Source organism: Agelaius phoeniceus, chromosome 1 (assembly GCF_051311805.1).
Source record: "Agelaius phoeniceus isolate bAgePho1 chromosome 1, bAgePho1.hap1, whole genome shotgun sequence".
Taxonomy (NCBI): domain Eukaryota; kingdom Metazoa; phylum Chordata; class Aves; order Passeriformes; family Icteridae; genus Agelaius; species Agelaius phoeniceus.
The window spans coordinates 46,720,030-46,747,663 of NC_135265.1; the positions used below are offsets into that span (position 1 = coordinate 46,720,030).

General features: G+C 43.0%; 1 protein-coding gene across 7 annotated transcripts; it reads right to left on the bottom strand.

The window, feature by feature from the left end:
- Positions 1-1,881: 1,881 nt before the first annotated feature.
- On the bottom strand, positions 1,882-27,634 carry CDCP1 (CUB domain containing protein 1). Of its 7 annotated transcripts, none has more exons than XR_013182260.1 (10): positions 27,306-27,634; positions 14,598-14,801; positions 12,933-13,289; positions 11,275-11,643; positions 8,899-9,126; positions 7,792-8,172; positions 7,104-7,469; positions 6,179-6,202; positions 5,808-5,889; positions 4,568-4,622 (listed from the first exon to the last, which is right to left on the bottom strand). XR_013182260.1 is itself a non-coding variant. In XM_077178152.1 (9 exons), exons 1-9 carry the CDS (start codon positions 27,379-27,381, stop codon positions 4,172-4,174), a joined length of 2,514 nt encoding a protein of 837 aa, XP_077034267.1. In that variant the 5' UTR covers positions 27,382-27,634; the 3' UTR covers positions 1,882-4,171. The 7 variants fall into 7 exon arrangements, 2 of the variants coding, with proteins under 2 accessions (XP_077034267.1, XP_077034286.1); XR_013182259.1 differs by having other exon boundaries at positions 4,580-4,622; positions 6,179-6,340; XR_013182257.1 differs by having other exon boundaries at positions 4,580-4,622; positions 6,179-6,395.

Below are 27,634 nucleotides of genomic sequence, written 5' to 3' on the forward strand. Positions count from 1 at the left end.
CTAGTTTCCTATCTCAAAAAAGTGCTGTGTGCTGAGCGAGTGCTGCTCTGTTGAAGTATCTTTGACAGGATGCATCATGGCAGTCCCTCTTCAGCTGTGAGTGACTGCAGCAGTTGTACCAGGACAAATGCACACATTTGTATAGAAAATGCACTCACAAATGGAGCAAGGAACAAAGCAGTTGCTGGGTCTTTGAAGATCCATCTTGCCCAGAAGCGTAAAGCCCGGTTTGTGTGCGGCAGTGTAGCAATTCCTTAAGACCAGAAATGGATACAGCCCAAACCACAAGAACCACCTTTTATGTGTTAAGTGTTGCTAATTGAAACAATTTGCCATGCTTCATTTATGTCGAAGAAACTTCTGGCACGTTGTTTCAAAGTCCTTGTAAAAGGACCGTTCCTTCCTCCAGGCTGGATCAGTTCTCCCTGCCACAATTCCTCAGTTTTAATGAAGATCACTAAGCTGGATGTAGAAAGATGTTTATACTCAAGAAATATATCCTCCACTTTGTTTTTGTTTTTAGCTTCAAAGTTTTTGGGGAGGCAGATTTGCTCCCACCTTTGTGTACATCAGAGTCTGCAGTTAGATGCTGGCTGGTGAAGGTGTGCACATGGATGAGTGATATCCAGTGTTTTGCTTTCTCCTTCCTCCCCCCAAAACATTCACAGACTTAAATATTTGCTCTGTCACACTCACAGGTACCCCAGCATAGTTTCTTCAGAGTAACATGATTTTGTCCCCCCCCCAGGGGCAAGGAGTTGAAGTCTGTTTGTCTGGTGTTTACAATAAAAATTACTTTCTCATTTCCTACAGGTGCTCTACAAATTTTTCTGTAATGCAACAAAAGAGTAACTTGGCTTTTGGTTCTATCTGGAAATGTAACTACACTATTCAGAAACAAGCTTAAAAATAAAGCAATTACTGAGTATTTTCATAGCTCATGATTGTCCAAACCTTACAAATTCAAGCCCAAGAAGCAAGAGGTATCTTTTCAGCTTTGCTGGTTTGGGCAACAAAACCCTGAGCTTCTCTTTGCTCTTTGGGCCAGGAGTTCTGCAACTGCTATCCTCCTATGGACACCCACCTTTCAATTAACAGCTAATCAGACTTAGAAATTCTCATTTTTAGATGAAGACCACTGCCAGGGAATTACTCCAGGATTTTTTTTACTCACATCTACATCTGTTTTAAGTGGCAGTTTTGGACAAGGCCTAGGGACTGAATGATCCTTGCCAGGTTTCCCAAGCTTTCCAAGAGGAGATCTCATTAATTAAGTTTAGGATCCATCCCCAGCAATTACTGGGATCCTCAGTAGTAAGGATTTCAAACATCATTTTCTATGTGCGTTAAACTTGCCCCAAAATAAATAAATTCATAAATAATAAAAATCCCCAAAAGAACAATCAGTCTGTACTGATTCCATGAGCTTATATTTAGAACAAAATGGGCTTCACACATTTCCATAAGGATCACTGCTGGGCTGAAGGACTGCTCATAAAATGTGCTATTATCCCTGAAAAGAAATTAATTTTGAATTCAATTTTATGTGTCAGTTGGGCATGGATAAATTACAAACATCTCAACCCTACTGAGAAGCCACTGAACTGTTTATTTTTATATGAAATCTACAAGTATTTTACAACCCTTCTCCTCAATGATCTGAACACATGGCTTTGAAAACAGTCATTAACAGCGTATCACTGGCTACACACGAATGAGGACATGCACAGAGAGCAGTTTATTTTCCCAGGGAACCAGGTTCCCTAGAAACCCCCTTCTATTGCCCAGGGTGATGGCATAGCTACCAACAGGGAGACACCAAAATACTTCATCCTGAGTTCACACACACACACACAAAGGAGATACATTAGTTACTCCAGCTGGCAGTAGCATTATCATTTATTTATTTAATAATAATAAAAAATTAAGTCACAACTTTCTCTTAATGCAAAACAAACTGAAATCTGTGCCTGAGCTCTTTCTTTACACACACCAAATAAGCATAGTGAAGGTCAACCTTAGATTGGGGACATCTATAAACTAAGGTTTATACTGTTGCATGAAAAGCTGAATTGGAGCACATAAAAGTATCAGTCAACAAGAATCATATTCTCATGATCAAGAGGCTGTGAACAAATGCCCAACCTCCTTTATGTTTTCTTCCTGTTGGTTACAAGGAACATGAACTAAAAATTTCATCTAAGGAACTGAAGAAGTTGAGCTAGAGGGATAAGAAAGCCTTGAATTTCTTTTACCGACTATTCAATAAAACAGAAGTGAGGAACATTGATCAGACAAATGCACAACTGGACTACTCTGATAAAATAGGTTTTGGCAATTCAGTTACCTGAGAAAAACTGATACCAGTATTGCAGAAATCTTTTTAAGTTCTCAAATGACATCAAAATCATCCAGTACACTTTGATTCCAGTGAGTAGCCAGAGATCTAGGGATACACATTTCTGTATTGAAAGTGATAAAAATGAGCAGGGAGGTACCTGGAACAATTAAAGGCACTTTTAGCTGGCATGTGTTTTGATAAATGCTACAGAAAACTGTGCCAGGTATGACATTATACTGATTTGTGTAGAGGTCCAAGCAGTATTAACACACTGTTAAATTCACACACTTGACCAAATAGTCAATGAGCAGTGCCAGCATAGTTAACACAGGAAGAAATCCACAGTTTTACTTAATGTAAACAGTAAGGTTTCTAATAAAGGCATTTTAGTTTTAAATATTATTATATGTTTAGCATCATTGCATGCAACACTTGTCTAAAAGGTTCATGTCACCTCTGTGTATCACTAGGCCAGAAACAGTCATGGTAAGGTTTTTGGAGGGAAATTCTCCAGTTGTTGAGTCTAGTGCTGCACACAAACATCCTCAGTAAACTGCACACCTGGACAAGGCAGATGTTCATAAATAAAAGGGAACTTCATTGCCACAAGGAATCTGGCCCTTGTGTTGTCAAAGGCACAGAAACTGAGGGGCATGCTAACTACAGCACTTAAATGAGACCTGATTTCAAAAGACACCTTTCAGGGGCAGCTAGACAACTGAAGTGTAAGTTCTGACAGAAGTCAAAAACTGTCCCCACCAACATAACAACATGGTCACTAAATTCAGAGTGATACACAAAAAAAAAAAAAAATTAAAACATCTAGGCTTTTCTTATGGATTCATTTTTTGCATTTCAGAGATACCAGGTGCTGTAAACAATTTTTTTTTACCCTGTATTGTAAACCTTAGTAACAGGTGAAGTGAAAAGCACTGGTAAACAGATGAATGGCCACATCATTATTTCTTTATTGAATCCTTACTCTCATTTGAACCGAAAGTGCAAGGTATTAGTAAAATGCGAATGTCCCAGGCACCTGAACAGAACCACAAATTGGTTTAGACTTTTGAAATTGTTTTTGTCAAAGAGCAAATAAAATAGTCTTTGGTGTAAGCTCACATGGTGGAATCCAAGTATAACAACATCAGCTGAAACTTAGAGAAAATCCATAACTTATCTTCTGAAGGAGAAGAGTCCAAGCTCAAATGATCACACTGATTTACAGGCACAGAGCTCTTCCTAGCAGCACACATGGTCTTTCACTACACTCACATAGCCACTGGCCTGCTAAATCTGATGGATTTTCAAGCTACAAGTGATGGAAAGGACGGTCAGATTTTAAATTTTTTGGATTTGGTCAGATATTAGCAGATCGCCTGGATGTGTGCAACCTGGAGCTGCCTTGAGACAGGGATGCAGTCTGCATCTGCTAGGAGTCACCAACCAACACTCAGATAAATAATGGCTTGTGACAGGAGGAAATACTGGACAGAACACTCTCCCCACTACCAGTGGCCAATTTTAAGCTGGTGGTTAGGAATTACCTTCCTGATGCCCATGTGGTAAAAAGCAGAAGCACACCTTTGGCACCTGTTTCACAACCAGTCCTGGAGAGTCCTGACTGGAATTGAGTTTGCTAGGTGCTCACTTTAAAACTGAAAGCTATCAACAGCTGAAGTTAAAAAAAAAAGGACAAAAAACAACTGAAAACACACAAATGAAACAAAACAAGATAAAAACACATTTAAAAATAACACTCCTCTTTAGTATGTTTTTGTCTTAGGCCACTGTCCTTACACCTGTGTTTCCACAGAAAACTGTGGCATAAAATTACCCCACTAAACCATCTTGTTCCTTATTTTCCAGCAAGGGTATGCCTGTATCTCCCTTATCCTTTTTATTTGCATCTCCATTGTCCTCTGACTGCCCTGATTTCTGATGAGCAAACGTGTAAGTGTCTTGGTCTATGTCCATCAGGGGCAGAGGCTCCTCCTCGGGGTTAGAAGAGCGTTTAATGTCTTTTTTGAAGGAGAATGGAGGTGGAGAAGGTGGCGTGCTACCAATGGGTCCATCAAAAGGCCGGTAGACATCGACTTCTGGAGAGACGGAGCCATTGGACTCCTTCAGCAAGTGTCCATAGACCACAGCATCATCAATAACTGCATAGACATGAGACTCATTGTTTTGCCTCCCTTTTCTGAATGAGCCTTTTCTTCCAGGCATCTGGGTATTCACGTTATCATTGTACACTCCCACCATGGGATTCTGGGTTTTCTTCTTCCTGTTACAGAGGTGAAATTGTTCACAGGTCAAAAACAACACGTCTGGTGTGCTGGAACTCAGTAACAACAGCTTCTGTCCACTCATCCCAAGCACACAGTGTCAGGCAGCCTACCTGGATTAAAGGTTTTACTTGCAATTTTGGGAGAAATAACTCTTGAGCCTAAATGTTCTTTTTTAACAGAGCAGAAAACAACTTCATGCTATTTGGTTACCCACTGCTGCTCTGCTGACCCTCAAGTTTGCAAGATTAACTCCAATGTTCTCCCAAGCACTGGGATTCTGGCTGTGCAGAAGTCCCACAATTTCCACAGGCATTTGTAAGACCCAGAGACCATTAGGTCCTCACAAAAACAAGGCTATGTTACTGAAGACAAGGTAGTGGGTCAAAATGAAAATCAAATTAATTTTTCTTAATTATGCTTTCCTGAATGACTGCCCCTAAATTGGAAAGAACAAAGGCTGAACTGAAGACTTTTAAGCCTGTGTTTGTGAAGTCTTTCCTGTGTGGCAGGAAAATGTGCCCCTAACTGCACTAGTCACCATATTGCATAAATTCATTCCAGCTCTACATCTTCAGGACCAACCACCTTGACAACACTGAGCATACATGTATGAGAAAGCCCAGGCTATCAATGACTCCAGACTCGGCTCGTATGAGTAATGCCATGCATGTAAGCTTTGCACAACCCACTTCTCTCCCCTAGGGCTCATCTCACAGAAAATTGTTCCCACTTGATGTGCAAACTCCAGAAGTTGCTGGAGGCTGTATGCATGAAAGAAAACTCTTAGTGTATCTGGATGAGTTCACATCTTGTTTGAACAAAGACTTGAGTGGAGTCATGCATGCAACAGCCACATTCATTGGGATTTCACATTGCAGGGACTGCTGAGGAAGTCCAACAAACACCTGACTCACAGTACACCCAAAAGCCTGCACTTAAGGCCAAGGTAAGCAGTGCTCTGCAGGTTGAAGTAATGTGACTCCAGAAACGCTGCTCTGCCTTTGAAGTTTGTCAATTTAGAGTAAAGAAGCATTCCTGGGGTCAACACTACTTCCACCATGTCCTCCTCATGCTTTAGACCTTGGTTCAAAGGATATCTACACATGAAACAGAGGGCCCAGCAGTTCTCCCAAAATGCTCTCTTGAACTGCTAAGTTACACATGCTGAATTATGAACTTACTTCTTCTTAACACAGCACACGGTCAGTCCAATCACTGTGAGAACTCCAGCGCCAGCCACCACAGCAAGTATGATTCCAAGGTCTGCAAACAGATAAGGAACAAGGACACTGAGCAAAAGAAGGAACACCCAGCCTTCTCCTAAAATCTGTCTGGGTTTGAACCCCTTTAAGAGCTTCTAAGCATAGCAGCTGCTGGCAGAGCAGGAGTTCCTAAGCCATGCCTGCCACAGGGCAACACAAGCCATTTCCAAGAGACTGGAGGCCAAGCAACAACAAGCTCCTGCTGTTGGCAGTGATGGACAACCAAAAAACCCAATCAACCCACCCACTTCCAAGAGTTTTTGATAGAGCTCATGCACTGCTAAACTTACCTAAAGCACCTCACATGTCTCTGGCTGAATAGGCAAGGAAGAGATGAAAGCACAGAAAGAAACAGAGAAGGACTCAAAAGAAGAAATAGTGGCATTTCCATAGATTCCCCTCAAAACCATCCTTTCCTCTGAAATACACAGGTTGTGTTGACCTGGGGTTTTCTAGGAGTCATAAAATTGATTAGGGAAGTCCATGCATGAGCAAAGAAAAATGCCGCTAGTTTCAAAAGAAGCACAGATTGAAAAAAAAAAAAAGATCAAAAAATTAGAAATTGCAAATGTGAAGCAAATTTACATAAGTAAAGCCTACCCTAAAAATGCCCCCTCATCTTTTCTTTAAAAACTGTTTATGTTCCAGGGAGATGAAAGAGAACAAGAAAACAGAATTTGCTGGTAGCAGTCAGGGCCCAATCTCCATTAAATGATCAGACCTGTCCTAGGGAGGATTTCTTGCTCATGTGAACACTGAGACTAATTGAGCTGCTAACAAGAAGTGAGGACTACTTGGATGAATAAGTTTGCATAATCAAATCCCAAGCTGTTCACTAGGTCTGTGACCCTGGAAGGGAAAAACATCACTTGATCTTATTATATATTCTGTCTATTATCTCCAATTAAAAAAGCTAAATTAATTTTTTAAAATGAAATCTAGTCTTACTACCTTGATCCTTGCCATTTCTTGCGTCAACGAAAGAAAACCCAGAAACACACCTTCCACCCCCCAAAAAACCATACCACATTAAAACCCCTCCTTCTTCACCAGCTCCTAGAAATATCCAGATGAAACTCTGGGAAGTTTTTGAGGGACAGACTTTTCCAAAGGCAGGAATCTACATCCAAGGAGGACCATCATCCATTACTGTTACCTCAAGGGAAAGCAAGGAAACAAGCAGAAAACAAACCACCACAACCTCACAGCACTCACCTAGCTGCTTGTCAGCCAAAGTCACCCAGAACTGCAAGGTCAGCTGTGTCTTATCCGCAGGCCTACAGTTGGAGACGTTCACCCAGAAGCTGTGGAGCATGTTCCGGGGCTGGGGCAGGAGCTCGTCCTCGCGGCGCACGATCTCCTCTGCTCCCGGCGCCTCCTCCTTGATGTTGACGTAGGCACGGCCCGTCTCACAGGCGATGCCCATGCGGTCCTTGGAGAACCTGAGGCGGGCAGTCTGCTTGCTGGGCACAGTGATGAACCAGGATATGGAAACGTAAGGAGGCAAACCATAAGGCGAGTTGGGAGTCTGCAAGTAAACTTTAGCTTGTGGATTTGGGCTCACGGTGAATATGCACTCATCTGTAGCAAAAGGGAAAGAATAAAAGAAAACTTAATTTTGATAATTATTGTCCTTTCCTAAATCAATGTTATCACAATAAACAAAGACATACCTGCAGAATTTGCCACAATCAACTATCCACTACCTGGAATACAATGTTCCTTTTCTCTTCCCAAAATAAACCACATCACTAGTTCAGATAAAGACTGATTCAAGAGTCTAGTCATAGAGTCATTGCTAAAGGATTGAACTCCTAATTTCTGTTCACCCATATGTGCTTTAATAAGCCTATTGAGAGATCTATCACTGTAGAACAAAGTAGTACAAAATCTACTACCTTACCTTTAATATGTGGCACAAAAGACATTTTCAAATCCTGAGGGATAGACTCATTGATGAATCCTTTACCAAATGGTTTTAAGGATATGGTGATATTATTCCTCATCTGAATCTTTTCAATAGATCCACCAGGACAGAATACACCAAGATTCAGCTCTGTCTCTGGGGTGGCACTAACAATGCTGTAACTGTAGCTCGTGTTGCACCTCTGCTCTGGGATGGGTTGCTGAAGTTTCAAGGATAGAGACGTAATTTCTACGTTGATCATATCAGTGGCCAAGAGCTTCCAATTAAACTTATGCAGTCGAATTGGCAATCGGGTAATAGCCTTGGGCACTGAAAGGGAATAAATCTTCTTCTGACACCAACGAATATCCATACAGCCTGCAAAAACAAAAACAAAACCCAAAGAGCTGAGTATTTCATGCAGAGGAAATAGCTGGGCACACGCAGAGTACTGCCAGGCTTGCATTACAGGCCAAGATAAGGATTTACCTAAGAAAATATCCTCTCTTAATAACCTTTATCCAAACGCATGTTGTTTGTATTTAAGTTTTTCCTTAATAGGTGCAGGACACCAAAGAAACAGACAGAAACATATTCAAAGGCCCTCACTCAAGATATACCTGCTGACTGGGGCACTGCTGCAGACCAGTCAAGGTACGGATACTTCAAATCTCTTTTCTACCTGTAGTTGGAAGCATCTGGGGAAATCCTACATCAAGGGGACATGCATGCAGAACAAGATGCCTTCCTGATGGCAACCTTGGTCCTGCATTTTCATGGGCAGATTTATGGGTCTCTGGCTCCGTTTCCATAATTCGCAGTGACTTAGGTGACTTCTATCTCTTCTCTTCTAGGAATAGAGTGACTTAGGAGACTTCTATCTCTTCTCTTCTAGGAATAACTACGCAGTTTCTATTCTTAAAGGTAGAACGATGTACTGAACAAGGTCACCTCCAGATTCATTGCACCCATCTCCCAGCTGGCCAACACCTGGTTTCCAACCTCAATTTAAAGCCAAAGCAAGGGAACAAGTTTGGTTGACCCCTGGGGAAAAACATGCAAAAGCATTCCCTAAGAAACAGGATTAAGCCACTTTTGTAGTACCTATGCCTTTTTCAGCTGTGATCCTCAGCTGGGACAAGTCCTTGCACAGGAAGGAGATCCTGTAGACAGCACCAGAGGTTAAAGTCAAGGCACGGTCGCAGGTGCGAGGATCCTTGCAGATCAGGCATATGGGCTCAGACATGAGGGGCGTGCGGCTGGGCCACCCTTCCAAGTGTATTGTCACAGTCATGTTCTTCTCCTTGCTCAGGTCAACCAAATGGGTGACATCTGCAACAAAAAAACACCCCAGAGCAATTACAGCCAAGAAGCATAGTGTGAAGCAGAACTTCCCTCACCTCTTCTTGGAACATCTGGAAGGAGAAAACAGAAGGAAAGAGGAAAAGAAAATGCAAGTGTAGCTCATAAAGGTTGACTGTCATGTGGATAGATAGATTTTGGATCCACGCAACATCCTGGTGCTGTTACTAAGTCACCTCTCTGACGTTAAAAAAAGCAAGCTGGCCTAGTGGAAGTGTCCCTGCCCATGGCGGGGCAGTTTGGAACTGGATCATCTTTAAGGTTCTTTCCAACCCAAACCGTTCAATGATTCTTCAAAGGACAGGGGGAGAAATAGAGTACCTATATACACACATATTCTATTACTACTCTTCATTTTCTGGTTTTAGCTTTAGCTACAGATCTCAGTCATACACAAAAGGTGAATAAAATAGCTTTCTCCTGTGTGGGAAATCAGGCAGACAAAAAGGCAAGTGGTCAAATGGACTTATCCAAGTCATTGGCACAACCAAGCATGTAACCTAGGACTCCCACCGCAAGGTTGTCATTTTTCACAATGTATTTTCCTGCAGCAGCTAAACACAGGAAGAGTTAGATCAAGAAGTTATTATGACTGAAAAGAGCCATATTTTCTTCTTATTTAATGACAAGCACCACAGACAGCTGTGGAAGCTTTGAGAATATGCAGATAGCAATGCATTTTTAATAAGAGCAATGTTGCAGATGGCAACCTGAGGGCTGAATTTGAATCTTTGATGGAACTTATATAACTACAAAATCAATCATGAAATCCTATAAAATCCCTAGAGAAACCACTGTTGTCTCTTAAATCCAAATGGTTTATTACTTGCATTTCATTCACGGAATGACAACCTGGTTTTGATTTTTTACATGATTATCGTCTTGTCTCCTGGCCATAAATATATTAAAATTATTTTTGCTTTCAAAAGAAGAAGGGAGATAAAGCTGATTAACTGAATATAATGTTTTCATTCTGTCTAGCTTCCGAGATGCAACACACAATAAATGTAAGCAAACACAATTTTGTTAACAGCAATTCTGTGAGGATTTGCTGTTCATAAACAGAGCCAGGCTACACAGACAAAGAAAGAACTGTAACCGTGAGATGCTACAGATCCTTTCTGGATATGTGACTTCAGCTCACAAGTCATTCAAACCTTATTCTCTCTAAAATTACCTGGAAACCGCTAAGTAGCTCCTGACACAGTGGCAGTCAAGTGTGTACTTTCCTCCACCTGCTCTTTTGCAGTAAGTGCACCTTGATTATTAACCTTCACCTTGAACTGAGGTCAGAGTTGCAAAGTCAGAGGCTAAATCACTAACTCCTTGGCTCATTACGTAGACAGGCCTTTTATTTCTGTTTTTAGAGAAATGCTCTGGTATTATAAGTCATTGTGCTAAACCAATCTGAATTTGGGGCTAGAAAACAGAAAAAAATTATTTTCTCAGTATAGAGAAAGAAATGTAAAGAACATCCAAGAATGGAGGGGATATTATTAGTACAACTTTTGTATTTAATGTGACTTCTTCACACTTGTTGATGTTCAACTTCCTCTAGGAAGCAAAATTAAAACTCAAAGGAAGAAAAGAAGGGAAGATGCATATCGATGCCATTACCAATACAGAGACAATTTTACATCTCTCAATTCACCAGTTAATAATACCACAGATCTTGCTATCTACCATGACAGCGGGTTTCACCTTGTTAGGAGCAACTGCTCACGCAAGGAACAAAAAACTGGGGTCACGCTTTAAAGAATGACCTTTAAAATGTTGAATCTCATGTCTGAAAGCAGAACTGTTAAAGGCATTTTTCAATTACATGATTCAGGTGCTGGAAATAGAAAGGAGTCTCCATTTATAAGTTACGGTGTAAAAAATACAGCAGCACTAAATAGTCCATTGCAAATTGCACATTTCAGCATTGCTGCTCGCCTTGCTGTACGTGTGGTCAGTGGTACCATGGGCAATAAAACAGGCCTCAGCATTGCTTGGCAATCTCCTTAAACTCATAGAGGGACCAAAGTACAAGGAAAATAACAAAAAAGAGTATTTATCTCCCTTGTGGTGCTCATGCCAGACATCTGAAAGCAACAAAAGAGGCAGGCAGGTACTTACTCTCATCAACCTGTGGGTGCTGAACAACAACTTGGAAGAGCAGGCGAAGAATGCCGGGGTTCTGGGCATCCTGATCACAGCCCTGCAGGGACATGTTGAAAGTGCCAGCAATATTGGCAGGCTGGCTGTCGCTCAGCTTGAACACCTCCGGGTTGCTGGGGGAGCCGGGGATGTAGTACTCCACCCTCTCCTCCTTCCTTTCGCAGTTGGAGAGGCTGTAGTTGTGGAAGAACACGCTTGCTCTCAGGCTGGGAGGAATCACAAACTGCCACGTCATCAGCTCATCTTCTGGAAAGCCCAGAGGGTAGTTAGGGGACATCAGGGTGATTGAAGACTCCCTCTTCAAAATGGATTCAATAATGCACAACCCTAAAACAGGGAGGGAATCACAACACATAAAATAAGTTCCAGTTACTGAAGACACACTGGCATATCTAGCACCCAAGAAGCAGAGTCTTTCTTTTGACAGAGAGATCACCCACTCCAGCTACAAGCTAGGTTATTACAAAACGCTTAGACTAAAACATATATTTGAGTTGATTCTTATGTCTTCAATTACAGAAAAGGTAAGGAATGTATTAATACTGCATTTGCAGTTTAGCAGGTTAACCTTTCAAGCACATGGACAGACAAGCCTTTATTATTGGCAAGGGCAAGATCCTAATTCCTACTTCTACATTTGGATTTGCAAGAGCAAACACACAGCCTGATAAGTGCTTCTGCTTCACTGGGTTTTGGGAAACAAAAGCTGCAAGCTTTTATAGCAGCATGTAGCTCTCTTTACAAAAACCTCCTAAATTTAACAAAAGCACACCAGCAAAGAGCCTCAGATAGGCATATTAAAACACAAATGTGAAACATGCAGGCTGCATAAGACACTTTATCCTTGGATGACTCTTGGCAGCGTGAAGTTGGGTACATAGAGATTATGGTCCCACTCTAGGACTCCAGTGATGATGTGCAAGTGTAAGGAGTGCCAGGAATTATACAAAACAGTCATGTTCTAGAAGCTTGAACCTGGACCAGGTTTCTTTTATAACTGATAGCAAAAGCACTAGAATTCAAGTACAGAGAAAGTTTTGTCATGAGATCACAAAGTAACCCACTGATTGCTGTATAATATTCCAGGTATTTTAGGAAGATTATTACACAACGGTTTATGTTACTGTGCAGGTTGAAACAGATAAATGTATTTATGCAGCCTCCTGTGCCTTCCAGGCACTGCTTCACCTTTTCCCACACTCCTCTCCTGAAGAGAGGTATTGGTTTGAGGCTCCAGAAGTTAAAGAAACTTTTAAAAATAAATAAATAAATAAATAAATAAACAAGCCAAACTACACAGCTCAACCAACAAAAAACTCTCTGGCTCATTCTAATTATACTACCTTGTCTCACCTAGCTGAATTCACAAAAACAAGAAAGCAAGTATGTTTAAGTTTTAGGAAGTTTAAAGAGATTTAAAATTATTAATGTACATCAAATACTTTGACTCTAGAAGAACACCATCTAACTAAACTAAAAATCATACAGCAATAGTTTCCAGAACAGATGAAGTGAAAGGGAGTTAGGGATAGCAGCACCAAAAATGGAAGGTTAGCTGTGAAGAAAGGTTGAAATAGATTCTGCTGCAATCTGCAGGAGGCAGCTGCACTACTCACGTTTTATGGAAGCCCTGCTGGCTATGTTGAAGCCTGAGGTGGTGAGAGGCAAGTGCCACGGGAGGTGCAGGGACATGACAACTCCTCCCAGCAGCTTGACGCGGGACACGGAGCCGTTCCTGCAGAAAGTGCCGATGTTGACCGTGGCATTATCAATAGAGCTGTTGATGTTGTAGCTAACGGCATCTGGGCATGTCTCTCCTGGTTCAATCTGCCTTAGCCAGGAGGTAGAAAATTTTAGTTCAAGTCCAGCTTTTGTACTTGCCTTCACGTCCCAGATGTAAGTCCTGTTAAGGCGAGGTAGCCCCGGTGGGTAAAGATGAACATCTCCAAAGGGACATGGGCCTGACACACAGTCTAAATGCAGAGAGAGAAGAGCTGTGATACACTCTGGAAAGCATTCCATTAAAAGGGGAGTTTGATACTTCCCCTTCCTTGCTATTATCACAATTTTCAGGTGGCATTCATGTTTTCTTCTATGTGCACTAAAAGACACTCCTCTAACATGGTCACAGGCTGTCTCCAAACAGGACTCCCAGCCCATAGAACAGACAGGATAAACCTGCTTTAGTCAGGCTGAGTAATAGGAGGGATTCATTGTTCCTAGTATTCCGCCTTGTTTGCTGAAGAATTTAGAAGGTACTTAGTGAATAGGGCAGAGTCTTAACAGGCAAAAGGGACAAATGCAGTGTCAAGAGAGCTAGAAATCACAGATCTAGAGAATCCATTTTATCCCACGTCCCCCAGAGAGTTCCGGGCAAATAATTAATCTTTAAATGTTTTACTCCTTGCCAGGAACTGTGTTTTTCTTCCCTTGGTGTCCAGATTAACAACAACAAATGTCACTGAAGGATTCTGAGGGGAAGCCAGAAAACTTTTATCTGAAAAATCCAAGCAATTGATTGACACTCAAAATAAGTAACTTTAATCCACGTCTAGGCTTTGACTTAAAAGAAGAAATATCACTAGTGTGTCTTGCAAATATATGAGATACAGTGAGCGTTGCTATCTGCATGAATCATATGAATAAAATTCCAAAACACTAAGAGAATTATTCTTGAACATCACCCCAAAAATAATGAAGATGTTACTAAAGACTGAATACCCAATGAAGTTTGGGATCTAGTTGAGAAGTAGCACGTGTTCATGCCATTAAAGAGTACATACACCAGGGATAACATTCAAAGCAGAAGTTTTAGTTACACTTCTGAATTTACAGTTTTTTTACTTCAATAACATTCATTAAAGATAAAGAAACATGTGCAGGTCTTCAATGTTTCTGTTGTCCTTATAGACACAACCAAGCTGTTCATCAAATACGTAATCTATTATTATAAGTGTTCAGAGGCTTTTGTCAGGAACAAAAAGATTCTTTGATCGGTTTATAAATTGTGGGAAAAGGAAAAGCAGCAAGGAATTAATGCAGCAAACTGCATTCTAGCTGTTTCCAGCACAGCCAAATCAACATTAATTCTGCCAGCTGCAATACAGACTTCTTCAGCTTGCATAGTTGTAGCAGTCATTCAAGGTTATTTATCAGTGCTCAAAGATTTCTTCTTACCTGAGATTATGGCAGATACTTTAATACAGCAGCAGGAAAAAAAGCATTTGGTTTTACCAGAGGAAAATTACTACTGGGGAAAAAATCAAAAATCTGTATCTTACCAATATTTTTCTGAATTTCTGTGATGAAATACTTCTCTGGAGTACCACAGGTGAAGGTAAAGGTCACATTGTCCCCAGGCTTTATCTTGAGTTCAGACATGATGACATATTTCATGCGGATTCGACAGTTTGCTTGAAGACCAGGTTTCAGTTTAATCGTAACTGTGGTGTTGTCCGCTTTATGAAGAGAGATTGTAAAGGAAGCTAAAAAAGAAAAAATACATAGAACAGAGGTGTTCTGTTACTAGCCATATGAGGAGCACCAGGCTCTCCACACAGCCCCACAGATGCCACAGTGTCCAAAGGAATATTAGCATCCACCTCTCAGGAGCCTCTGGTGCTGTACCAATAGAAAATGCCTCCTCTCTTCAGCACAGACAACATAAAAACATATTTACTGCATGTGCCCAGGAGAAGTGTACAGGGAATTTGTGCACAATCAGTTCTGCTCCAATTTACCCTCGCCAGTATCATTTACTTCACAATTAAAAAGTAGCTCAGCTATTCCTTCCAAATTGTTGTTCTCCTGATTTTTGTTTTCAGTTTGTTATTACACAGCCTGCTTCATTTCTGAAGGCACCCATCAAGTCACGACTCAATTCAGGAAGTTTATTCAGCAGTCAAACAAAAAAACAAGCTTCAGCTTTAATCACAGACAATGGTAAGAGATGAATTTCTGGGTATACCTCAACAGTTACTGCAGGCCAGATGAGGTATTCCAGCAATACCAAAAGCACAAATCAACAGATACTTTTAGGCGCAGTCATGGCCCTCTCCCACCCTCCCCACCCTTCACAACTCATTGCCTGAAGGTACAGGATGTCTGTGCAGTGCCCCTCACCAGCACAGAAGGCATCTGTGGCCTGGAACAGAGTGTGTGTGCTTGGACACTTCCTCTCTGTCTCTGACACAACCATCATTGATTCACAGCTTTTGGGAAATATTTCACCCATCCTCAAGTACTGCCAGATGCAGGAGCAGCACTCACAGGAAATACTAGAGTCACTGAATAAACTCCTTGCTGAATAATCTTTTATTTTACAGGTAGCAGTTTATAAAAAAAATGACTCAAACCTGATTGCTTCTAAAAATATACACATAATATAAGACACCAGAGAGTACCAACTGGACATTCAAGATGACTATTATTAACTTCAGTTGGATGCTTAGCAAATAATGAGGCCAGCCCTGGCTGAAATAAGGTAAGTTTGCAGTAAAGTCAACCATACCCCAGCCCCAGGTGAAAATTTGAGGGCAGGACAGACAGTAAGTTTCTGCTGCTTGTTTTCATTGTTCTACATTCCTTATTTGACAGACAGTAAGTTTTCTGCTGCTTGTTTTCATTGTTCTCCATTTCTTATTTTGGTGTATGGAAGATAGAATCTCAGTTTCTACAGTACTTGAGCTTTTAGTGTATATGAGAAGAAAATCATGCATATAAAAAAACAGTAAGAGATCTAGAAATAAAGGTACCCCAAGCTCGGTTCAAAAACATCTCTGCCTTGAGTGGTACATCACACAGGGCTGCATGACAAAGCTCTGCCCATATGCCAGGTTGGGAATCCTCGTGCTCATTAACCTCAATGAAAAAAGATTTGTGCTGGCAAACCCAGCAGAGCAGTGCCCTGAGGGAGCCCCGAAGCCATTCCAATTACCAGGCAGCATGTCAGGAAGGTGTAGGAGAACAGCTGGCTCACACACATCTGCAGGATGCCCCAGGCTGTCCAACTGCTCAGCATCCCTGGAGCACCAGTCTGCTCCACACCAGCTGCTGCTGGTGCAGGGGTGATAAGGATGCTGATCAGAGCCCAGACATGCAGGGGCTCACCTGGTGGGGTTGTGGGGAGCAGGGCTGAACACACCATGGGAATCCTTGATCAGCAGAGCCCTCTAATGGCACACGAGCACACCAGAGACCCTCAACAGACAGACCCACCCAGCTGAAAGCTCCAGTCATCGCAGCTGCTGAAAGCAGCTTATTGCATTAGTGACTCAATTTCACACAAAAACCATCTGTTCTATTGAAGAGAGGCTCAAAAACCTCCTAATTTTTACAGGAATCTCATGGCTTTGCAGGACCTGACTTTCACTGGAATGCTTTGCAAAAGCCCCAGGACCAAGCAGTCAGCATAGTCCGTCCCTGACACTGGAAACATTGTGGCTCCAGGTTTGGTAACATCAGGCATCAAAACCCCCACGGCTAGGGGAAGCAGGGCAGAATAGAGTACTCAGAGGCAGAGCCCATCATGTGTTTATCTCAGTTTCGTTGGTCTTGAGCCTTTTTGCAGCTTTTCTGCACAATCTTGGAGTCAAAAGACTTAGTAAGTCCTTGAAACTGCCTTACCTATTTGCCTCCAGGATCAAAGGTTTCAAATGAAAATCTCAAACACCACGAGGCCTGGAAGACTGCAGCACATATTTTTAACCACAAGTTTACCAACTCTCCAATACCATTAGTAAGTACCTGGTCACTGAGTAACTTTCCTACTGCCTTTAAGTGACAGAACAGTTCTCTGACCTGAGAGCCTACACTGCATTCTCCTACCTCTTCCAATGGCTGGCACAGTTTACATCTGTGTTTCTGCCTTAGAAAAGAGGTTTTCAATATGGATTTTGCTGAGGAAATAAAAAAGATGATGGTGTAGCTGGGAACTGCCTGTACAATGACCTTCTAGAGCAGACAGGGGACAATTGCGAGGGCAATGTCCATGGGGTGGGGAAGAGAGTAAAGCCAAGCAAGCTTTACTCAGTGCTGCTCTTCCTCATTCTTCAGGAGGAAGCAGTGTCCAGAAAAGAAAGTTTAACAACTACTTCCAATCCAGCCCAGAGTTCTATTTTCCATACCACTGGGTTCTTTTGGCGTTCTCTTGGGGTTTTATTTTTCAACACTTAGCGTACAAAACACCTTTGACCATGATGTTCATAACTTTTCCACTGTTTAAGTCATCCAGACATGATGTGTTAATAACATAAACCAAATAATTAATAACTATGGACAAAATACATTTCTTTCTTGCACAAGGTAACTGCCATACTCACCTTGTAAGTTTATAAGTATTACTGAAAAGTCTGCTTTCTAATTCTCTGGTCAAACAGTTATCACTGGTCGTTTCCCCATCCCTGGGACAGCACAGCCATATGGCCAATCTGGCAGGACAGGGACCAGGACCACCAACAGCCAGCACTCATCCACCACATGCTGGCACATGGCTCTAATTTTTAGTCATGAGGATTAAGTTTAGGCATAGCCTTAAGCACGTGACTAGTTTTAAATCAAAACAAATACACACCCTGAGCTGAAACCAAAGAAGAGAAATTTTCAATGCTTTGAAATCAGCAAAGGCTCCTACAAGGGTCAAAACAAAGTATCCTCTTCCCCAGCCCCTGAAAGACCCAATTTGGCTTTCTGGGCTTTTTTCCCCCTCCTTTCTGCTCCTCTTACTGACTTCATGACCATATAATCATTCTTCATTTGATCTCTCTGCAAGAATATCAAATATTTGTCAGGTCAATATTGTTTTCTAGCACAGATTTATCCCATTCCTCAGCTTTCCTAAACAGAACCTGCCCAAAATCACAGAAGTGTTTTCAATGATCAATATAAATATATATATATATATCATCACAGCAGTAGGCAAGAAAGATGCAGATCTATACCAAATCAGGCCAGCAAAGTTGCCTGCTAGAAGCCCACATAAGAACAGACACCTTCTGTGCATAAACAAACAGCTTGCACAGATGAAAATCCACAGATAATAATTTTGGCCAAGAAATAAGAGCGTGGTGCTCTTATGCCAACAGCAGCCAGCTGCTAGGAATGTGCTAAGCTGCATTAGACTATCAAATCTAATAGGAAAAGTAGAATAAAAGAATCATGCGGGACATATATGCAGTGATCCCAAAGTCATTAAAAACAAACGAACAAATGGCTAAAACTCCCCAAACTACAGCCACACATGAGCAGCACGACAGAGGGACTACTTAAAGAGCACCTTCATTGGAGAGCTTTTATAAACACGAGTGAGTCTCCCCATGAGTCACACCAATCTCTCTTTGTCTGTGACTCCCACTGCATGCCTTTTTATTAGGATTACCAGTAACTGGACACATTTCCTGAAAAGAGGCAATTTCCACGCCTTATTGCTGCTGCACAGGGATGACACACAGGATATCCAAACCAACATGAGGAAGCATTGCCAAGCTGGATCTCATCTCTGTCTATACAACAATGGAATTGTTCAGCTAGAAGATGTTAGAGGTACAGCCTGCAGTCCTGAGCTGGTTCATAGCTGATGCAGACAGCTGATCTCACCCTATTCTTTTTTCCTCTAAGCAATTACAGTTTTGCAGCCTCCCCTGGATGTTTCATCGACTGCCCTAATCTCAGTTGACACCCTCCCTTTCCACAACTGGATTTTTCTACTGCTCATCTTCATTTCAGAATGCCTTCATGAGAGTTTTCTCATCACAGCATCCCTCTATTGCTAGAGTAATGCCCCTCTCTGCACAAACACAGCTTTTTCTTAAGAGGATGATATTTTCAAACTTTTATGTTAGCACTCAGAGCTCTTCCACTGGGGTTAGAACCAAGCTGCATAGTGTAAAACAAATTAAATTTCTCCAGAGAGTTGAGACTAAATTTATTTACTGACAAGCTCATAGTAATTTTAACATGTATATATAAATGTCAAAAGGAGATTTTTCCTGTACAAGAGGGAGTGCAATGTAGAAGACAGCTGGCAAATAGTCAGGGCAGTAGCACTCATACGGAGTGTGTGTACGTATACACAAGCAAAGGACTTGGCAGAACAGCAATTTTATGGCTATGTAAAGTGCCTTGCTACACAAAGTAGGAGCTAGAACAGAGTCCAACTAGTTTTGGCTTGACAGCTGCATTTTATTGCAGTAATTTACCCATAAGGATCTATGGATTGTTTCACACGACTTGACTGGGTGGATTAAAACAATCAAAAAAGCCCCAGTCAGACCAAGAAAACAAAACCTACAACGAAATCCCAGATGTTAATTTATCCCGGAATTATGTACAGAAACTGTGGGTTTGCTCATTCCGGTTAAATCACAGGCTTGTTCCATGACAGCCATTTTTACCGAAACCCAGTTGGATGGGGCTGACTCAGCCACCATTCATGAGCTGGAGGAGCCGCAAGACGAGTAGCAGCAACTTGCTCTGATTATGAAATACCTGTATCCAAAGCCCTGTTCTGCCTCAGGGGGATCTGAACCCACACAACCAACACGCCTCTCCAGAGAACAGGCTCTTTCCCTGCAGGAATTGTGCCACCAGCTTGGGACGAGGATAGCACAGGGATGCTGTTTGCCACTACAGCTTGGCAGGTTCTCCTGGAGGCTCACTGCCTCTTCCGAGCCCCTGCAGGGATGCTGACCTGCAGGCACTCTCAGAGCCTGCTGAGGTTATTCCACTACACACAATCTGCTGCAAGAGCCATGGCAAGAGGGTGGGAAGCAAGGGGTATATAACACAGTAACTCAGTGTGGTGGTGCATCACCTCACCACCACACTGAATTCACACCAGTGAATTGTGAATTGCATCACAATTCACTGCACAGTTCACTCAAATTGGCCAAAAGCACATCAAGGAATATTTGAAAGAGTAAACGTCTCCCTGCTTTGCCAACTCAGTTGTTTTGCACCTGTCTTACTAACATCTTTGACAATTTGAGTCCATCTCTCCAGTCCAACTGCAGCACCCAACTGCCTAAGCACCATCCACTCCTCCAGTCTCACCAGCAACGTAATCCAGGTGACTGCCTTTGCAGTCTTCAAGCCCTTAGCAAAGTTAGTCAGGGACTCACAGACAGTTAGGACTCTTCTCACCTCCTGACCAGTGCTGTGAGCAGCAAAAGAGACATCACCATCACAAACTACAGCCAACCCTTCTTCATTTCAATGTAAACTACTCCCTAGATTACATGATTATCTCCTCGTATTTGGACCTGTCTTCCACCACCACACTTGTCTGGGCTATGAGGTCCATATCTTGTGAAAGGATTACTTTCAGGGAATCACTCAGAATATCACAGTGATAACTCTGCAAAGCTTGTAAACTCTTAGGAGATAGATGTTGCCAATTGCTATTATGCCATGCTAACCAGGCCTCAGGAGAGGGCTCCTGGGGAAGAATGCCCATTTCTCAGCCATCACAGAACAGCCCCCTAATCTTCACTTCTTCTAAAGTGATTGTTTGAACTGATAGCCAGGATGGGGATGCAAAGCAGGCGAGAGGTAGGTCGTTTCCTCCTCATCAAGGAGGAAGGGCAGACACTTCTGGCATAGTGATGTTACAAGCCATTCCAACATAGCTCACCAGAGATCAGTCAGCACCCCAGGCCAACAAGGTTGCTCACTCGAAAGTTGTTAATTCATTAATTTGTAATGCCTAACAGGAATAAAATACCTTCAGATTTAAAAATAACTGAAGAAAAACCCCAAAAACTATACATTTCTGTACATATACAGCTTTCTCTAGAACCTTTCTGGAAGATAATTAAGACACATATAACTCATGCAATAGATTTTTTAAAAGAAGCTTTTTTTCACCACAAGTGTGAAAGAGACACTGCTGACTCTCAGCTGCCTTTTCCTAATTATTATTTTACAGATATGAAGTGTTGTTGCTTCTGTAGAAGCAACATTGTGAGATAGAGAGCTCAGCAAGCCTCTGTCTATGAGCTGACCACCAGCATACAATGTATAAAATGTTTGACACATAGGTCTGCACAGCTTGAGGAGAAAATGTCACACTGCCTGGAGAAACACTGACACCACACAGGTCCCTGCAGGAGCCTCCCTTGATCAAAGAGGTGTTTGCTTGCATAGTTTTTCATCCCTACCTTGATTTAAGCCAGCAAAAGGACAACATCTCAGAGCATGTCTGAGCAGCTCTTCAGTCTTGGCTCTGGTTGACAAAGGTGTAAAAGCGCATTTCGCAATCAGGGATCCCTCCCACACCAAACATCCTGCTGTCAGCTCTTAGTCTCACTTCTGATGAACTCCAAATCCTCTCTTTCCACTCCTCAAAACTTGCTCTCTCCTCTGTCTCACAGCCAGGGACTCAGAAAATCCAGGACCAACTCCAAAATGCCAGCATTATCCTACCTCCAAAATAAGAGTTTGATCTGACATCAAGTAACCATACTCACTTTGTTCCCCAAGAAAACAAAAGGCACAGCTCAAAGCAGCTGCCCTGTGGCACCCTTGTTAAAAGGTGTCCAATAGAACAGGTAAAGTAGAGACTTTATCCCTGGTACAGGAGACAAATTCTTAAAAAAACCACTTTTTCCACAGTAATGGCAGCCTGGGCACCCACAGACAGACTAGATCTTACTAACATATTGAAATGCCTATCTACTAGACACTATGGCACAGTTCTTCAGCTGAAGGTCTTCCAGGAGGTCCCATCAATACTACCCACACCAGGCAGGCTCAGCTGCAGGCATCAAACCCTTTCCTCTGTCACCAGCCAGTACAGAAACTCAAGATGTTGCTCTGCTCTGGCTGTAAAGGCCAGCAGCCAACAATGCAGCCCAGCCCACGTCCTTTCCTTCACACCCTGGTGGCACAAGCAGATGTGAAGCAAGAAGAAACCCTATGGTAACATCTGCAAGATATTCAAGAAGTTTACGAATCAAAGGATGGTGACCTCGCCCTACTGGCTGAATCCTACTAAGAGAGCACAAAGTCAGCAGCTGCTCTTCAGGAACTGGTTAATGGTTTGGTTCCAACAAGCCAACCCCTGCTGCAGTGGGTGTGTTGTCCTCTCCAGAGCTGAGGTTTGACAGAGACACCACACCAGTGAGTTGGATGCTGTCCCAGAAACTGCTGGAAGTGCTTTGTTAAGTGATATCTTTAGCTTTTCCCCCCTGTCAGGCAAAGGTTTATAAATTACAGAAATTATTAAAGGTGCAGATTTTAAAAAATATTTTAACAGAAGATTACAAGAGTAGTCCAACAAAAGAGCTCATTTAGATCAAAACTGGCATCCAAGACTATTTTGCCCATATTCTCTAGCTAATATGTGCTTTGCTACAGCTGAGTCTTTCTAGAAGCTCTTGCAAAGACACCAAGACCAGAAAACATCCAAAGGGAGAGCTCCAGGGAGCACCCAGAAGAGAGCAGGAGGAGTTTGCTGCTCTAAGAGAACTGGTCAGCTCAGCTCAGAGGCACATCCCACTCATGGCAGTGGTGAGCAGCCCTCAGCTTCCCCCACAGCCCCAGGAATAACCCAGCACCACCACTGATCCCACCTCAGCCACAACACGAAGGGGTACAACTCCACACACATTCACCGCTCTTCTGCCCAGCACCTGAAGAAGGTCATGTTTTTCCATCAGCAATTACAGAAAGCAAATGAGAATGGAATAAAAACAAAAGAAGAACTGGTGAAGAAAGGAGCTATTCAGCCATCATCTACACTAATCTGCAAACAGACCATGCCCCTGTCACCCACAGCTTTAGTCAACACAGGTAAAGCCAAAAGTATCTTGACTTTGCTCTCAGCACAGGAGGGTACCTCACGCTATTTCCAATTTGAAATATTTCTGGAATGCACTAAGAACAAAGTTGTTCAGCCTCTGCCTAAGACTGAGGGTTTGGCAGTTGTGGATCACAAAGCTTTTCATTTACCATATGCTGGTATAAATATCAATTAGGCTAAGTGATAAGGGCTACATTAATAAACTGAACCCTGGCAACACTTATTTGTAAAAATACTGCTGCTGCTATTACATATTTCAAGAACTCAGATTATTTTTCAATAGTTTTCTCCTACTTTTTTTTTTCTATTCCAACATTATCTGTAGATAAGATAATTCATACAAGCAATTAACAAGCCTAAGCACAACTGACCCAAATAGTATCGGATATCAGGCTGGGGAAAGGTTCTTCCTCTATTTCATACAGCAAGCCCTGATTTCCATCAGGAAACTCTCCTTGTAGTATAGCAGGGCAACACACAGAATTGTAATAAAAATGAGAGGAAGACAACCTTCTAGCTAACAAATAACCTCCTCCATGTCACAGGTCCATGGTGGTACTCTGGACATGAGATTCATCAGCCTCAAATCCTCTCACCTTGTTTCTCCCCTGACTAGTCCTTTGCCTTGAATCAGTGCCAAGAAATAATCCTTTTCAGCATACTTTCCCCTAATTATTTTTGGCTGCTGAGCCACCACATCAAATGACAACCCCAGGCACAAAAAAGACACCAGCCACCTAAGGAGCCAGGCCCAGGAGCTGGCTCATCACATCTCGTTTCTTCTCTCCTGGGCCACTTTGTAGCCAAGGGGCTGCTATTTGTTGGCGCTTCCAGTTTTGAGCAAGCCCAGGAACAAGATTCCAGCTCTTGGGAGGAACTTCATTCACACAACTCCAGAGACAACAAACTTACTGGGGATCTCTAGTGGGGGGCACTCAAACTGGTGGTTATTTGTGCTGCTATGGACAATAAATTCAGCTCAGTGTACCAATGTTTACATTGATTCACATTCCTATCACCTTACACACTCACTCAACCCTTCCCATCACCTCTACATCCCTTCAGACTTATAGACGAATGAAAAACACACACAGACAAGGCTCACCTCTTACAAACAAAGATTTCAAACACACAAAGTTCTGGAATTGCGAAAAGGAAAAAAAAAAGGGATATTTTCTGGAAGAGAATTTAAGGTAGTAGTATCAGAACTGAGACACACTATAAATAATTTACTATAAACACATTAGTTTCTAGAGGAAAAAAAGTTAGCACTCCAGACTGATAATGGCATGAGGCAAGCAAAAAAAAAAAAAAAGGTTACAACACATGTACTTTGGTTGTAGTCTTAAAAGGAGAGGTCTCAATCGAATGAACAAATGGTGATTCAGAATGGAAATAATCCAGTTTCCACTGACTTTCAGAAGAGAACAAACACAGTTGTTATTTATATTCTGTCAGAGCAGCAGAATGACCCTGCTAACAGCTCAGGGCTTTTTATTTTATTAAATGAAGCAGCTTTACATGTTAGGACTGACGTGTGACTCAAATCAGTCAGTTGCCAAGAAAAAGATGACTGGAGGGTAGAGCAAGAATCAACTTGGCACTATCTCTAAATTCACTTATTATAACAATGACATTTTAAAGACAAAGCCCAGAATACACATGCAGATTTTATCACATTAATAAGGATACTTTAAACCTGAAACGTTTATGTTTCATAGACAGCACAGAAACCTGATTAACTTCATTATTAGTGCCTCAAAGAAACTCATTTTTAGTTGGAAAACACACTTTCAAAGGTCAGATATGCAATACTCCGTTCACACTCCCACGTCCGTGCGCAGCCAGCACACCAAATACTTCTTTCTGTCGTTTTCCAGCTATAAGTTAGAACCAATCTTTCACTTGATAATTTACTTTACGCATTAAGTTGCATCTCAAGAAAACCCACAAGCTCCTCTGAGAACAATGTGACCAGCCATGCCCCACCTACACCTTCCTAAAGGAACACCACTGTAATACTGTACCTGCTGGGAAAGGGTGGAGCAGGGAGGTGAGAGGAGAAAGAACTTCACTGAGGATGATAAGAGACGGCTTTAGAGACAGGCACACCAAAATTTGTAGCTGTCCCAGCAGAGCATCACCACTCCCCAAGGAGGAGCCACGTGTGCCTCATCCGAACCCCATGTGCACACCCAGCCTAAACCCGGCCTTGCTGAAAGGAAGGAAGCTCCAACCAAGGAAAGGGAGGCAGCCAAGGCACAGCAACAGCAGAGCCAACATCAGCACCAAAGCAATGGGAACTCTTTAAAAATTACAAACTACGCAGGCCTGCAGAGGAAAATCTTAACTTGAGCTGTGTTGGGCTTTCAGGACAAATCTTTGCTCAGGGAAATGTTCCAACAGTTTTGGTTGTGCAATAACAACAGCAGTTCCCACTGGAAGGAAGGACACACAAGGTCTCACGTGCCAACAAACCCGGGAAGGCCCCACTCCCCTCTGCCTCATGTCCCACTCACACCATCCCAACCTTCAGTCTGCCAAGGTAGCTGAGTCTGAGCCACCTCTTTTTGGGGGGACCAGGGCTTCTCAAAGAGGAGGAAGCACCACGTTAGAGGAGGACCTGGCACACAGGAGTGGTGGTGCTTGTGCAGGAGAAAGACCAGGGGGTGGAAGCCTGAGGTTGGAAAGAAAAGGACTGAAGGAGGTAGGAAGAGGGGCCACCATCAGTGGCAACAAACCACTGGGTCTACCAGTGGTGTTTTGTGTGACTTAACTGTCACTAACTTTGCTGCAAACAGCAACTTCAGGATTTGCCAAAGAGCAAGGCCAGAGGTTGGGGTGCTCGTTCTCCCACGTTCCTCTAGATTAAGCTAAAATCCTTGGACAGTCTGCCTCCTCTGCTTCTAGTGCTGAGCCACCTAAGGTTTTAAATATTTGTTTACTCTGAAAACAAAGCACAATTATTAAACAGCATTATATTTTCCTTTTCCTTTGAAGAGGCTTAGAGAGGCAAATTGCTGTTATTCACTCAACTCAGAGGCAATACATTAAATGCAAATATTTTATTTAAAAGACTGCACAGCTTGAAACTTAAACCTTAGGGCTGCCCAATTTCAAAGGAAACATTTTGCATGTATTGTTCATGATAATAATGGCCTGAGCTCCACTTCAGCAGAACCAGTGCAGTCAAAGGCAATAGAAATATTAAAAAGGCATAAATTTCACATCCAGACTCTTTAGGCAATTTACAGTCACTTCAAATAACTACCAGTTATTTTGTACATAAGGACTCGTACCTCAAGAGCCTTTGAAAGGACTACAGACAGCAGTTAAACAGACTATTTAGACTTGAGGATGAGCATTTTTTGCAATCAAGCAGCTTTGGAAATTGAGGAAAACACCACACACTGTCCCTGTGTTTATAACTGGAATTCTTTTGGGGTTGCACACAGGGTTAGATACATGGGATTTCAACAAGCATCCAGGAATTTCAACAGATGCAGAGCTGGTTGTGGGCCTTAAACTATCTGGCTCGGCTGGGCATATAAACCTTTCCATTTCCCTGCATACGGTCTACCCGTTGTTCTCTATCAATAATACCATTCTCTGCTGAAAAACTCGGGCAACTGCACGATCCCACACAGAACACAGACCGAGGAGCTTCTGCTCTTTACAGAGAGTTCAGCTGCCCCTCCGGCGTCCAGGGAAAAGGACTTTGTGAAGTTACTTGCACAGTCAATACTCCAGCAAGCAAGGATGTAAAGATCAAGTAATTTTTCTTGTTAGCATTTTCCAAGAGAAAGAAAAGGGAGCATTCTGACTAGAAGTGCTGAAACTGAAATGTCCCACCGCACAGACATTACGGGCGCGATTCTACCCCACCACCCCCGCCCCTTTTAAATAACTAATAGTTATTAAATCAGCAGCAGCACACGGGGATAAAGGCAGAGTTATCAGTCTCTCGCCTACGGTGCCGCCAACCAAAGCGAGTCCGGGCTCAGCCGCGCATCGGGCGGGTCCCGCCAGCCCGGGCAGCCCCTGAGGGGCGGCGGGGACGGGATGGCAGCGGAGCCCCGGGTGGGGGTGATGGGAACCGGGGTGGGAGGAGGGGGAACCGAGCCGAGGGTGGGGGGAACCGAGCCGAGGGTGGGGGGAACCGAGCCATCCCCATCCCTGTCCCTGTCCGTACCTTCCCGCGGGATCAGCTGCGCCGAGGCGGCCAGGAGCATGGCCAGGAGCGCGGCCAGCGCTCGGCCCGCCGCCATCTCCCCTCATGGGCCCGGCGCCGCAGGCGGGCGCGGGTCCCCTCCGGCGCCGCCGCCACCGCTTCCTGCTCCACCTGGCACCTGGAGGGGCGGGCCGGGCTGGGCAGGTGAAATCCCTCCTCTTCCTCCCGGCCGGCTCGGCCCCGCCCGGGTGCTGCCTCCGGCCCGGCCCCGGCCCCGGCGCGGCGGGGTGGAGCCGGCTTGGCGGGGCGCCGGAGGTGTGGGTCGTTGGCAGAGAGGTGTCATTCCTGCC

Coding starts and splice junctions, on each gene's coding strand:
- CDCP1 (XM_077178152.1), bottom strand. CDS start 27,381: ATGGCGGCGGGCCGAGCGCTGGCCGCGCTCCTGGCCATGCTCCTGGCC. Junction 13,290..14,597: donor AGAAATTCAGAAAAATATTG/GTAAGATACAGA, acceptor CTCTGCATTTAG/ACTGTGTGTCAGGCCCATGT. Junction 11,644..12,932: donor CAGCAGGGCTTCCATAAAAC/GTGAGTAGTGCA, acceptor TCCCTGTTTTAG/GGTTGTGCATTATTGAATCC.